The sequence below is a fragment of the Pseudopipra pipra genome, chromosome 3 (assembly GCF_036250125.1).
Source record: "Pseudopipra pipra isolate bDixPip1 chromosome 3, bDixPip1.hap1, whole genome shotgun sequence".
NCBI classification, from domain to species: Eukaryota; Metazoa; Chordata; class Aves; order Passeriformes; family Pipridae; genus Pseudopipra; species Pseudopipra pipra.
The window spans coordinates 68,021,887-68,037,600 of record NC_087551.1 but is presented as its reverse complement, the minus strand read 5'-3'; the positions used below and the strand labels follow the sequence as shown (position 1 = coordinate 68,037,600).

Below are 15,714 nucleotides of genomic sequence, written 5' to 3'. Positions count from 1 at the left end.
ATTTGCGAACTTCCTGGTCTTTGCAGGCTTCTCAATCACTGTACCAAAACTAGCAGAAGTGATTTGTAGGAGTTATTAACAAATGATGCTTCTGGATGATCCTTGCTCCAGCATTAGCTGCTTTAGGAGAAGCTGGATCTTGAACATTTTCAAGTGGATATTAAAAATCCCTTCCAGTGTTGTCTCTGATTTTGGCCTTCTCCGAGGAAACAGATAATTCATTTCAGTGATATGTTGTTGCTGGAGCAGTCTCCAGTACTGCTAATATGTCAATGAGATATATCAGTTAAACTGCAAGCAAACACCTTTTGTTAGAGCACTCAACCCTACTACATGGGTGATAAACCAGTTACATGTGTGAAATCATGTCTGCAAAATAACTGGATGCAATGACTTCAGCATGGGATTTAGGTACCCCAGTTTAGCTATAAGTTTATTCCATCAAACTGAAAATGGCTGGAAAAAAATTGTGGAATTCAGAAAAGCCTCAAACTCATGAAATTTCTGAGCTTAGCATCTTAGGCAGGCACATGAGCATCTAAGTAGTAAACTCTCATCTGTTATGAAAATTCATTTGAAAGCTTCACACAAACCATCTCCCAGGTATTTTATTGGAGTTTTATTCCCTCACTGTTGCTAACATTTGATTGTTGGGAATAAAATAGATCTAGCCTGCTAATAAATGATTTCAACAAGACCCATTAATATCAAGGAGCCTGTATTGAGGACAGGGAAATTTTCTCTAAAACTTTACTGTCATGTGTTTGTGGGTTGATCAAACTTTTGCTTCTGTTTTCTTCAAATTATGGTCTTGTAAGGTGATAGAAAGGCTACACAAAAAGAGAAAAAAACTCCTGATGGTTTTCTGGAAGAGCCCAGTACCTGGGGAGACATTCCCAGAAACTGATAAGAGGATTAAATGAAGAAATGAGTGATATGGAGATAATACGGCCTATTTTTGCAAACAGGAACACAGGAAAATGACCTTTGGGCCCATGTCATCTGTCTATCACCACAAAATTAGTTTATTGACTATAGCCACTCAAACTTCCTAAGACAAAAAGTATAAAAAAGATTGGACCTTAAGCAAAAGTGGGGGAGAAATTCCATTGACTCTGCGGAGGTAACTGATGAGTTACCTTGTCTCCTTCCACTTCTGGGGACACCTGGAAGGTGAGATGTATCTTATGCATGCTAATTACTTGTTTCTAAATAACTAGAGCTTTCTTTTGCTTCATAGCATTTTTAGTACATTTTTACACTTTAAAGTTTTTTGCTTATGTTTCTTCATAGTGTTCTTAGTGTTTTGCTTTAGAGTGTGTGTTTAGGTCTTGCTTTATTATTGTTACTACACAGTTTATGTATAACTTTTGCAGTTAGACCCTATTCCACAATGAATCCTATAAATTGTCACAAATTTGTGTTAAATGTGTTACTTCATGAACTATTAGAGTGAGTCCATTTTTAGGTGCTGATAGTTTCATTGACAGCAAAATAACTCCTAAGAGAAACTTGCTGAGGGGTTTCCCTATCGCTATTAAGTGCAGTCCCTATATAAAAGGTATCAAATGTCCTGTCCATCTCAGTGAATCTCTTAAGTGAAGAGTCTGCTCTTAATGAGATGCTAACAGATTGTTTTGGACATTAAAAGGCTTTGATCACCTCTGGGGGGTGGACACTGATAGACAAAAAATACAATAATATAGGTTGGGCAGAAAATTCTTCTTTTTTTACCCCTTTTAATGGGACAGGTCTCCACTTTGGTCTTACATATAACTCAAATCAAAAAGGAGAAGCAATATAAATTAAATCTTTACCATGTACATTCAGATACAAATCTTTTGCATTCACTCAGCAGCTCTATATATATTCCTAAGGAATGTGCTCAATATAAGTAGCTGATAATTTGAATATGGAAAGAATTTAAAAAATAAGCATCTATGAAACAAATTTTAATGACTTTATTGCCCAAGATTATGAATTTAAGTCTTGCTGTAGAGAATGCCATGCAAGAAATATTGCTCGCTGTGAGCTTGTTGAAAAGAGCTTCACTAAATTCTTTTTACTGGAACTTTACCTGCTATGGACCTTGTATTATTATATCATGTGCCACTCTGCTGAGGTCATCCAGGATGGGAAAAAGAAAGGTTTCTCTAAGTTACTTCCTCATCTTCTCCAATTAGAGGGTTCCAGTAAGTTGCACAGGCTGCCAACATGAGTCAGATCAGTTGTTCGGGGAGTAAATATGTGCACTGTAGTGCTTCCACTGCTTGGGTTTGAACAGTGACAGGACTGGCTTGTGACACTGGGCTTGGACTTTCACTGTGGTCTGTGTAACACCAAACTGATGGACACTACCTAATAAGAACTTAAGGATAGAGAGAGATCTTCACAGCATCACAGAATAGTTGAGGTTGGAAGGGAGGTTTAACCCCCCTGCTCCAGCAGGGACACTCAGAGCCCAGAATAATGTGGTTTTGAATATCTCCAGTGATGGAAAATCTGCAACATCTCTGGGCAGCTCATGCCAGTGCTTAGTCACCCTCACAGTAAAAAAATGTTTCCTGGTGTTCAGATGGTGTTCCTGTGCTTTCAGTTTGTGGCCATTGCCTCTTAAAAATCTGGGACTACTATAATAAAATATGGTGCTAAAAATTATGTATCTCTTGTATTCTTAGACATCTTGGCAAAAATAAAAAGAACCCATTAAAGTAGGGTAAATGCATTTTCATTATGCTTATTTTACTTTTCTGAAGAAAATGCAATATAGTGGGTTAAAGGTAAATGAATTGCTGATCTCCAAATGACAGTCCTTTATTTACCTATATACTGATTTCTGAAAATACAATTTAAAATCCATCTTCAATAATCCTTTATACTGGAAATTGTTGCTCTATGTAGTTCAAATAGCAGCTGGGAAAATCTGATAAAAATGCACAGAAATATTAGCAGTTTTAATCCAAACATTTATCAGAGCAGTGAGCCTGTAATTTTAGAGAACAGAAAATATTAGACGCAATGTCTTCCGAGAACTTGAATGCCATAAGTTAACAGCTGCAACTTCATATAGCTGTGCATCACCCTGCAATCATAAACTCAAGCTAAGAATCCTCTTCCCAGTCTGAACACTCATGATCAATTTGAATATAAATGATTCACTCAGGCAAAGCAATGAAGCTGAAATGAATTATTCACAAATTGCTCCTGAAGAGGTAAATACTATAAGGTCAGAACTTCCCAAACTGGTTATGAATACTGCAGCAAAATCCCCATTAACCTAGGAGTATATTTTGGGTGGTGTGTTGTATCTATGTGTTACGAACCAGTTTTGAAATTTTCTCTTCACTGGGTTATGTCAAATAGAGTTGAGGATGTTGCACTGAAGGCTCAGTGAAAGTGAATCATTCTCCTGCTCTTTTACTCTTCTTAAAACATTGCAATGCCTCTGAACCCTCTTTCCTCCCCTGCTATTCCTTACTATTCCTCTGTGCATTTTTGAAGCAGATTTATCTAAGATATAACCTAAATTTATCCATGTCTCTCCAAAATTGCAAATGATAAGCTGGAGTTAAGCCAGCTGACTTTAACAGGAATGTGCGTAGTCGTGCCTGTTATATCACAGTCTCTGTGATTCTTCTGATCAGTGCAGAGAGATATTAATTTCAAATGCATTAATTTCAATGCACCAATTTCGTGCTTGCAGGTAACTCTGACCTAATTTGTCCCTTTCATTGAACATACATTTCAGCCTTCAGACAGTTTGTAGCCACAACTGTATGAAGTCAGTAAGTATCACCCAAAGCATCTGGAATCTGTCTACCCACCTGATGACCATGAAAAAGTTAAATTGGATAAAATCTCCCTGTTGAACACTATTAGGCAAGTTAAATATCTCAGTCTTTTTGTCTGGAAGTGGGCAAGATAAATGGCTCTCATACTTCATATAGAAAAACAGTAGATACTGCTGAAAATTCCACATATGCTCTGCCGTGTTGTGTTGGCAGGGCTCCAAAGAAGCACGAAGAAAGGGCACAGTGCTCACAGTGCTAGCACATATGATTAAAGATACAGCAAGACAAGCAGCAATCTCTCACAAGAGTTTTAAAAACCACTTATTTAGAAAAACCGATGCTTCCAGATCACTGAACAAAATAAACAGCCCACAGGGAACACTTGATCTTATTATAATCTCAACTCCCAGCCACTGCTACAGTAGCTCAGAATATTCAGATGTTCTAGATACCTTCCAAAATCTGTGTTCCTATCAGTCTTTAGATGGTGGTTTTAAAGTGGTTGCGATTTTGATGGTGTTTTTGGTTTGGTCCTTCTTTCTTTTTTTCCTTCTTTCTTTGTTTCTTTCTTTGTTTCTTTCTTTGTTTCTTTCTTTGTTTCTTCCTTCCTTTCTTTTTCTTTCTTTTTTTTCTTTCTTCCTTTCTTTTTTCTTCCTTTCTTTCTCCCTTCCTTCCTTCCTTCCTTTCTTCCTTCCCACCTTCCTTTCTTCTTTCCTTTCTTTCTTTTTCTTTCTTTATTTCTTCCTTCCTTCCTTCCTTCCTTTCTTCCTTCCTTTCTCCCTTTCTTCTCTCTTTCTTTCTTATTTTAAAAGATTATTTCATTTACTTTTATTCTTTTGCTTATGAATCTTTAAGAGCCATACAATGCATAAAGCATGAAAATACTTATTTCCTGAACTAATTTCTTGTCACTTATTGAATGGAAATATGTGCTATATGTTTATACCAGTACTAAGAATACTGTAGGTGTTTTCTGGAGCAGGTGCATGCATAAACAGATGAAAGCAAAGGTATCACAACCAAAGTTTTCTTTGACTTCTGAAGCATCACCCTCTCTTTGTGATGAAATCTCTATAACCCTGTTTCTAATTTTATCTGTCTGTTATTTTGGTTTTAATGAGGGCTTTGCTTTTTTGATACCCCTGGTTACAGCAGGCTTTTACTGTCATTTTTTAACCTCGTGGGCTACTGCAACTGAATTAATTTTAGCAAAGTGCTGCAGTACAACAGCAATAATGTTCTTTGAGGTTTGCATTACACCAGATTCCTAGATTGATGAGTTTTTTAATAAACTCTGCTTCACCACATGTATCAGTATTCTCAAATGTCTAGAAACCAAGTTTACATGTGTAACTCTCTCACACACATAAATATGATCTAAGGGATCACACTGATGTACATCAAGTAAACAAGAAAAGCTCTTGCACATAGAGGTAATTTTAATCCATTCCATCTTTAAATACCACAATAAATTTAATTTTCACAATAAATTAAATAGCCATATTCAGTTTACAAAATAGAATTACTTAGTGTGAAACCAGTATTTACAAACATTGTACACTATGTACACAACATTTAGCTTTGCCGACACACAAGTATAGAGAAAAAAATCATTTGAACTTTTTTTGACACATGATTGACATGCTACAAGTGACATGATGGTCCATACAATAAAACAATAGTGCAAACTCACCACAGGAACCCTAAAACAATGGTTTGTATGAGATAAGATATTAATTTAAAATAATAAGAAAATAGTACTATTCACTCTCATTGTAAAAATTCAGCACTGTGTTTAAAGGGTCAGCATTCCTTTAGCAATACACATACCAAATATAGTCTCAAGATTATGCTTACTCACAGCTTTACAGACTTTTGACAAGAATTTTAACGGCATAAACTAATGTTTTGCTTGGATCAATAGGTATGTCACATAAACACTTCACTAAGTGAGAGGAACACTGACCCTTTTAACAGTGTCTGACTTTGTTTCCCTAAATACCTCCTTTTCCTTTATTATTATATCGTAAAAGATGCAACTATATTGACAGTAAATTTATGTTAGTTTCTATTCTGTAGAAAAAAATCGATCCCACTGTATATTTGGTCACACACTGCATTATGTACACATATGCATGAAAAAAAGTTACTTTGCTAGCCATGTCTATGAAAAGTGCATATTTTATCAGAGACATCTATTGCATGTCTCAGGTGCAACAGAAAGTGTTGTATGAAGTTTAGTTTAGGGCCAGTTAAATGTCCTCCCAGTGATCTGGTAAAATTTTTGATTAAAAGGATGAAAGAACTTGCGCAATTTGGTAATGACAGAGGTGTCCACCTCTGGATGGATGCGTCCCTTGCTACCCGCCAGGCACTTGTTAAAGACAATGTTAAATCGCAAGCAGTAAAACCCTCTGGTGGCATTGAAGTATAAATTGTACTGACTTATCCTTGGAGGAAGATTTAGGAACTTCTCAACCAGCTGGAGTTCTGGCAGTGGTTCTGTGATGAGCCGGTCTCCATCCACGATATGAAACTGCTCAATTGGGAAGTATTTTAACCACCTCTCCAGATGTTTTGTGTAGATGCTGGTTCTCACTGCCTTATACTTAGTGTTCACTTCACAGGTATTAGGATCAATAGCCAGCTTCTCAAATTTGTAGTAAGTTTTGTTCTTTCTTTCCTTGCCTTCCAGCACCTGAGTGTAATCAGAAATTGCTCTTGTGGTAGGTTCCCTGACAATGATCAATAATTTGATAGATGAGTTCATTTTGTAAATCCTTTCAGGTACTTCCTCAGTGATAAAATATGCGGGGCTTTTCTCAATTGTTATTTGATGAGGGTAAGAAAAAGGCATTTTTTTTCGGTACCACTCAATTCCCTTGGCATAGTTTTCATCATTGTCAAAGAAGTGAATCTCTTGAGAAGCTTTGACCACTGAAGGGTGAAGGTTCAGCATCTCCAGTAGTGCTCGGGTGCCTCCTTTCCGCACCCCAATGATAATGGCCTTAGGAAGCTGCTGAACCAGATTGTGCAGTCGTATTTGTTCCTTAGTGGCATTGCCCTTTCGAAATTCATGGAGCAGACCTCGCTTGAACTGCAGAGCTCGCAGTGGGATTTCGTCCTGGCCGCGGGGTCCAAAACGACCATCGATGGGGCAGAGGGGCTGCAGTCTGCAAGTGAAACAATAGGTATTTGTAAAAAGAGGATATCTCTTAAGGTAAGTTTTCTGTATAAGGTAATCATGCTCTTGGAAACTTTTTCCAATGTAATGTGATATGCCCATCTTTCAACTTTTATTTTACTCTGTCAGTGATTAAATGGTTTGCATTTTTTTTTATTATTTAATCCAGTATTGTGCTCTGATTTAGCTGGGTAACTCCTAACTCCACCCTTCTGCTCTCTGCCAGCGTTGGCACTATGATTACTGTTCTTGGGTCTTCTTGAATGTTGTCTAACTTCCCACATTCTTCATTATTTTCTGATTGATTTGGCATTTTTTAAAGTATTCTAAGATGAATTATATTTAGTAATTTTGATCTGAAAATCTAAATCATTTAATTCATCTCTTTCCCACACTTTTCCTATTCTAGCCTGAATTCTTTCCTGTGCTCTCCATTGTGTTGATCCAGAGCTGGCCTTTTTAGTGAAGATGAGCAAAAGTGATGCTTTCTAGGCATCACTTTTCAGTGTTTCTCTTTCTTTTTAGAATATGCCCAGTGTTTTCCCTGCCAATTAGAACCAGAAAGTCCTAGGTTCTGAATCAAACATAATTAACAAGGCATAAAAAGAATGGCAAGAAAAGTTGTTAAAAATGCATTTATTGCATTATTACCTCAGTGATTTTCTTATCCTCACTTATGTATCCTTCTGCTGAACCTTATTTTGTGCCTTATTCTTTCTTCTTTTGCACCTGTATTTCTGTGCTATTCTTTTATATTCACCTATTTTCCCTCTTTTCCACTTCTGTAATGCTTCCTTCTTGTATGCCACTAAATCCAAGAAATGATTCAATAAGAAAAATACTAAAATTTTGCTACTACAGAACCTTGAATAAACCCTCACCTTCACTCTCAAATCAGTGCTTTGGACATCATACAGGCCACTGTTTCATTGAAGATTAAATTGGTATGTCACATAGGTCACATAGAAAAATATTATTACTAATTTTGTGGAGCCATGCTCTCCAAAATTAAGGATATGTATGAACAAAGGTTGCCTAGGCAATTTTCGTGTGAGCTTGCTGTGCATATATATTATGATACAGTTCTTAAATTACACGGGTGCATGCTATTATTTTTCACAGGACCCCTGCCTTAGCCAGTACACCAGATGGGCAATGCTCATTAATAGCTGTTTAGGTATTCAGTATTTATTCTGGTTTCTCAGCATGTGGTCCCTCACTCATTTTCTATATATTATTCAAACCCTGCTTTCAGGACATAATTATTTATTTCTTTATGGCTTTTCCATCCATCACTGCTTGTTGGGGTTTCTAATTTGACACTGATGCTAGGACAATGGATGGTTGGGACAAAGTAAGTTTGATCTCCCTGGCTGACCTGCTAGCTGTTTCTCTGATGATCCAGACGCCAAGAGATATAACCTGTCTGGACAGAGCTGAAAAAACAACCCAGATGACATTGCTGGGTTTACATGAGCTCTAGCTAAGTCCTGCAAACTAGTCAGAAAGTGTGATGACAAGTGAGTTCCTGTTATTTCTTTTTTCAAGTTTCTAGTTTCTTCTTTCCCTTTGCTCTCTGTGATCTACTGAATAAGCCCGACTTGGTGGCAAAGACTGAATCATTGAAATGCTGATGCAAACTGCCCATATGAAAAAAAAAGGAAGAAATATTTTGACTTAACAATGGTACAATTTCATCAGATTGTGGTGTAGCTGGTGAGAATATTTCTGCATCAGCAGGCGGCAGTTAAGAGCATAAGAAACAGAAGCTGCAATTGCTATCTCTGTTCTTCTTTTCCCTCTCCTTCTGTGTATTTGTTATTTGTTTTCAAGCAAAGAGGATTCCACAACAGCAGTTCCAGACCCATCTACACTAATTTTATCTCTTGCTCAAAAATACAGCTAGCACTGCCTTCAGTGTAACACAACAGCTTGTCAAACAGGGTGGTTTCCTTTAAAAGTAAATAAATACTCAAGATATCCTCTAGCCTAAGGGAAAAGATTGGATGTTGTTAAAAGTCCTTCCTCAACACTTTACATTTCAGGTTTTTTTACTCTTTCCTCCTTCTCCTCTTCTCTCTAAACAATAAAAAAATAACTTTTAAAAGATCGTGGCAGTGGTGGTATAATGCAGATCTTGATAGTTGAATCCCATCACTATTTACTGTTATATTGCAACATGCTAATATTCTTAATTCTGAGTAATTTTTCCATTAAATAACAGTCCTTTGCTAAGAAAGAGTACATGACATTTATTATATCACTGAGTTGCTCTCCCAAAACAGACAATTTATCAAGCTGCTACAGTAAAACTCCACAAACATTCTTCTTGAGAAAACCCACCACAGAACAATTCATCTCAGGGAACTGTATTTCTGAAAAAACTCAAACCAGCTAAAATAAGTCTGGGAAATCTTAATGAGCTGTCTCTCCTGACCCGGAATACTTGCTAATTTTCTTCCAGTGGAGATGTCACAGCGGCAAAAGATTATAAGCCTAGTTCCAGCAGGAGCAGTTTGAGATCAGATCTGGATGCTCCAGGTACTGTCAATGAGGGAGACAGATAACTCAAAGACTGATCCAGTTATTCTCATAATTGCCAGGCACGGAATCTATTTGGGCTTTAACATGTGAAACATCTCCACGCACTCAGGAGTTGACTTACGGATACCTTCTCTGGAGGGAAGTGCTCAGCTTATTAGACTTTATGATTCAATGAATCAGATAAGCTAGTAGTAATTTCCCTTTGGGCCTAAGAAAACTCAAGACACTACCATTGAAGAGCCTAATCTGAGGCTATTAAAAATGAGCCATCCCCAGCTCTCTTGTTCAAATTAGATCAGCATAAATTAAGCATAAATGAATCTGGATTTCCTCCTGAACAATTAGTTATTCCAAAGTCTATTGAAGCCACTCAGCATCCTTTTACTGACAGATTCAACAGTGATGAGGCAGAAGAACATTTCTGGATAATTCATCTGTGTCTCGTCCTTTCCAGTACTTTCTCTCTCTCTATTTCATAACAAGTCCATACACAGGACTGCTTTTTAGCAATGTGGTGTTCTTCACACTGGGTAATGTAAGAGAATGAAACTGAATTTTGCTGCCATTGGCAACATTATATATGAAACCGGCAGAATGCACTGCCACAGAAGGTCAGCAAGTCAAATACTGTGGCGAGATAATTTTATAGCCATCAGTAAATTCTATAGATGTGCAAGCACAGATAATAGCAGAAGGTTAATTAGATTTCATGCCTTTTGTCATAAAATATACATTTGCAGGGACCAGTAAGGATTTCTGTGTCCGTTTACAGAATCACATTAGTCTCAGTGAAGTTTCTACCTCTGAAGTATCAGAGATGTTTTGGCCATCAGGGGAAAGAAGATATAATTTCTGGAGTGTAATTTGCAGTGCAGTTGGTTCTAGCTGAGTACATGGTCTCCTTCTTCTGGAGTGGATTTAAGCAATTGAAGAAAGCACCCAGTGACCTCAGATGGAGCCCAACATAACCTAGCAATGGACACAGTAGCTACGTTTTCAACTAACTTTTCATGCACTGTATATTCACACAACATTGTGTCACTATTTTGAACTCAACTATCATTATTCTGTCTTTGAAAAGAAGGACACTAATATAGCATTAGCACTTGCAAAGCGTCTACCAGCTTCTGGAAATCTTGCAGCCTTGTGTTTCATTCATTCTTTTGAAACAGCTTTTTTTTTTTTTTTTTTTTTCACATCTTTTGTGCCTTTGTGTAATGCCTACCAGAGCAATCCCAGGCCATTTTGGAGGTGACAGAAACAGCAGTGTCAGTGCAGGTAGCACTAGTGTTGTACTGTTAATAACCAGTCAAAACTCAGCCTGGTCAGAAGTGCCAAATACTCTTTGATTTTCTCTGCTGTAATTTCTGCTACTCTCTAGGAAATCATTTGCAGAGAAACCCCACTTATTTAGCACATTCAGCTACAGAAAATACCAGCTAATTAACATAGTTAAAATTCTCAAACCCTTAAGCAATCTTTCAAGTGAAATAGTATTCAAAACTTGACAAGCTGCTCTGCAGGCTCATACTTAATTTTAACTACCACTGCAGCACATTAATTGCTTGCTCACAAATTTAGAAAGGGAGATATATAAATACATCATAACTGTTTTGCTGAAACTAGAGGTCAACACACAGATGCACACAGAAAAAAATGAGCTACTGTAATGACATTTTTACTGGATGCTGGCTTATTTCTTCTCTGAAAACAAGTGTCAGTGTGCTTAGAATACAAATGGACAGACAGAAATACTTTGTCAGGGATGATTTGTGACTATTTTCCTACTCTCTCTTCCAAAAAGTAGGAACAAATAATGAAAATCACTACTAAAATAGACAGTCTTCCTATACATGAGGAACATAAAAAAATCCCGAAAAACAAAAGAGAAACAAAGAATAAAAGAAATCAGACCCTTGAAGCAAAAACTTAGACAATCTTAACCCATTCTAAATAAGAGAGCAGCTACTTAATGACTTACCTATCCAAACTCCCAACTCTGGCAACTAGATATAGGAGACTTCCAATAGCAAGGCTGCCTAGCACAAAGAGCTTCTGCCTCAGCAACACCTGCTGTTTGAATAGCATGGCCCTCCATCAATCTTCAGGACTTCTTCAGTCTGCAGAGACAAGAACACACTTATCAGAAAGCAATATGTAGGGTAGTGTTTAATCAGGTGTTGCAGCTGATGAAGCCACACTTGCAAAATCTTTTCAAAACTGCAGAAGTTGTTAAACTTCTTTCATTTGTTACTGTTTTTCTGTCCCACATGGCAATGTGTCTGGGATAGGGTGATAATTCTGGAAGTGACAATTCAGTTACACCCACTGTTACTAAGGCTGTCTGATAGTCACACTGTGTGGTTTGGCTTCTACAGAAGCTCATATTGTAATAGAATCTCTTGTTCGGTAAATATGTTTAGATTTTAAACCTTTCAGAATCAACCCAAGCTAGATTTCAACAGAGATTTGAATGCTCTGATTTCAAGTAAGGCAGAAGTAACCAGGAGTTAGGCTTGCAGGTGTAACTGTGTACACAGTATATGTGGGCATGTTTAATGTGTCTCTATGACTATTAGAGTGTATGCTGCAGAGAAATCTAAAATTCCAGGATATCCTGATCCATGCCAGCAAGTCCAGGATAACAAACCTGAGAATCATGTAGCTGGGGTGGGTAAAGTAATGATTTTTTGACATCATGTTATCCTATTAGCTGTATCTATGGTGAGCATCAGCTTACGCTGCTTACACAGCTTTCTTAAGCTCCTCATCCTGACACCAGCTTTTGCTGTGATCTCAAGACCTGATGGGATGCAAACTGGCATCCTTGAAACAACCATGCCTATATCCCCAGTTTTTGGTAACACCAAAGCATATACTTAAATTTCTTTTTCTGATGTGCTCCAGAGACTGTCTAAAGCCCATAAATGAGCATTGCTTCAAATACTTTAGACATGAGGCAGGCAGAAGTAAAAATATTGACGCTGTGCCAAGAACAATCAAATTTAACCAGGAGATCCCTAGGTAAGGTAGAAAGAAGTGCTGAGTAAAACCGTTTGTCTTTATACTGACTCTTCCTCAGACATGAAGTTTTTGTTCAGGACTGCAGATGTGTTTGGGAGACTCAGAGCTGGATGCCTAATACATACTTACAGGAACTAAGGAGAAAGATCAGCTTCCCCTTTCAGAACACAGCCAAAGATGACATGGTTCTTCACAGATCCTTTCAGATCCTTTCACTGGCTCAGGATATGTAAAGCCATATTATCTACCTACCAAATGAATGCTTTAATTACCAAATTGATCCTTTTGATATAAATATCATAAACATGAACAGTAATCACCTGAACTACTGATCCATCAGGGAATGCTTACTGTATTATGGAGCAGTTTGAACAGAAACTTTTTTCCTGAATTTTGGCTGGACTTATTTTGAACAATTTTTGGTGTCAAGTTCCTTATGTTTTGTTACAGCAAAGTTCCTTTTTTTCCAGCTTTAGGATTTACATAAAGCAAAACTGGGATAGATTATTATAAGCATATAACTAGATAAAGAATCAGAATGGTTAGCAAGACTTCAAGGTTTGACTGGCCACTGTTAAACAGAGCCTGCAAATGTTTCTTTGTCTTGCCCATGCTGTTAAATTTTTGGCCCAGAAAGCTCTCACAGGAAACCAGGATACAGTCTGGGAGATACTACAAGCTGGAGACCATTCGCAAGAGACAGCATTTATGCAGCCTTCCTTAGTGCTGGCTGAGTTTAAAGGTGCAGATGCAGGTCACTCCCATACTGGTTTTCTTCAAAGGTGGTAGAATAGGCATTTTCAGGCACATATATTAAACTGCTATAGAGAAAGCCTTTCTAAGACCAACCCACCATCTCTTGACAAAATAGCCATGAAACACTGAAGCTCTAAGTCGACTTTCACTAAAAAACTTCTGGTGCGATAATAATAGTAACTCCTTATACAGCCAGGTCACAGCTCAGGGTAACCTATCATACAGGATAATTTATCATACAGAATTTATTGCTTTTTACATAGAAAAAAGCAACTCTACGATAAGAGTTCTTAGATAAGATCTTTATTGCAACAAGAGTAATATAAAGCACAGAGTAAAAGGAGTTTGCAATGTAAATACAGACGCAGAAGAAGTATTATCATCCTTTAAAAAATAAATGAGGAACAGAGGTACAGAGAGATTAGGTGATTAGCTCAAGGTCACAGAGAAAACCTGTAGTATCAGTGGGATTCAGTGTGAAATAATTCCTTTCTAATGTTTTAACTACATGATAAACTTTTGGCTTTTTGTAAAATAATTTTTCTTCATAAAAATGATACATGAATGAGGAATTCTGTACATTGAGCAAGGTAGAAAACACACACCTAAAGCTTAACTATTAAGAAAAATGCACAGATCCTCTATCTCTATGTCAATATGCTATTGCTAATTATACTTTTAATTATTTAATTAAAAAAGATGAAAGAGAAGGACATGATGATGATGATGATACATTTTCATAGGTTCCCAGTTTTAAATCTTTCCATGCTGGCCTCTCTAGATGAAAGTTTCACTTCAGTGTTACAATTTGTTCTGAACTTCATCTCTCAGAAAACATTTACATATGCAGGCCTCTATACATGAAACTAAAGTGCTTTCCATGTGTTCTCCCTTATCCAGGCTCTTGGATTTCCCAATTAAGTCTTACTTGCAGGCCTCACTAAGGCAGTGGAGGTCATCAGGTCAGAATGAAATCAAATTAATGACAAACTGTTTCCTGGAATAGATTCCACAAGGTCTCATGACTTCAATAATAATGTTTGAAATAAGAATCAATGTGAAAAAATCTTGCAGAACAAATGCAAAGCAAGTCAACCAAGCAAACAAAGAAAGCCCAAACCCAAACCAGTTCCAGTTGCTGTATGTTTGCATGTACCTGAGTACAGAAAATTTTTCCAAAGTATGACAAGTATTAAGCACATGCTAGAAATGTAAATATGACATTATTTATCTGTTTGTTTCCTTTTTGTTATCACTTTTAGCATCTAATTTAAAGTCCACAGAGGGGGCTTTATTCCAGAGGAGTGGTCTTGATAAAGCTTTCCCCAGATGCTAGATATTTTCATGAAAAAAAATGTAGAGAAATAATATCTCAACTTTGAAAAAGACTACATCTTACAATGGATGTACTGAGATAGCTCTGCGTGCCAGAGGAGAGGACCAAGGAAACATTTCTATTTAAGACATGGAGTTAATACAACCAGAATGTGTTTGAGGTGAAGGTCCCTGGGGCAAATATGTTGCTGCAGACTGACATGGTAACACTTAAATGAAATGGAAAGAAGAAATTAAAAGGAAGAAATTAAAATTCTGGGATATATTATAAGCTGCACAAAGTTTTCTATAAGGAACACGTACTTTTAACTTAAGAAGCCAGAAGGTAAGATAAAATGTAATCCAAAATGACAAGATTTTAGCAGTTATTTGAGGCAAATAAGGGTGTTTTTAAAACAATTTTGCTCTCTTTTAGGTACTACAGCTGAAGTGGCACAAAAGCTGCTGACCAGTAGGAGGAGTGTTGGAAAAGCCCCAGCAAAACTTTCCCAATAGCAGAATGTGGAACCTCCCACCAAAAGAGATGACAGCACACTGTTGCACAGCTCCAGTGGGCTTACTTCGGAAATATTTGTCTTGAACAATCTATTTAAATATGTATACGAGAAAGTCCATTCCTGGCTATCTAAGAAAGTCGCAATGCACACAGAACAACACAAAGAACTCATAACGTGGAATTCATAATTTGTAGAAAAGACAGTGTGTGCAACATCATGCAGATTAACGAAATGTAATGTGCTTTGTGATTTCAGATGTACATCTGATCTGAATTGTTAGATTGACATGGTAAAGTTCAATAAAGAAACGTATTTTAGTAACAATGGTATTACTGATAAAAATCTGAATTTGATAACACTACAAGTTGTGCAGAAGCACAGAAAGTAGAAGCTGCTGCTGTAATCAGTTATTCCAAAAAAAAAAAGACAGTGAAACAAGATGATTACCAGGAACTTGTTTGAAAATGATCAGAGGGACATTTTTGGACATGTGGAGCACAACTGAGAAGATGCTATGGATAAATAAATAGCATGTGGTTGATTATGGAGAGAAGTATAAGAAAGGCAACATACAATAGTTTGG

At 37.1% G+C, this 15,714-nt stretch overlaps 1 protein-coding gene across 6 annotated transcripts in view; it reads right to left on the bottom strand.

The window, feature by feature from the left end:
- Nucleotides 1-5,210: 5,210 nt before the first annotated feature.
- Nucleotides 5,211-15,714, bottom strand: part of HS3ST5 (heparan sulfate-glucosamine 3-sulfotransferase 5) — a 191,420-nt gene continuing 180,916 nt past the window's right edge. For 5 of the 6 annotated variants that reach the window (XM_064649725.1, XM_064649722.1, XM_064649724.1 and 2 more), the window contains 2 exons: nt 11,501-11,639; nt 5,211-6,964 (listed from right to left, as the gene is read on the bottom strand). In XM_064649725.1, coding sequence (XP_064505795.1) covers nt 6,034-6,964; nt 11,501-11,607 — 1,038 coding nt within the window. In that variant the 5' untranslated portion in view covers nt 11,608-11,639 and the 3' untranslated portion in view covers nt 5,211-6,033. Of the gene's footprint in view, nt 6,965-11,500; nt 11,640-12,672; nt 12,758-15,714 lie in introns of those variants that run through there. The other variant, XM_064649727.1, reaches the window with a different exon arrangement.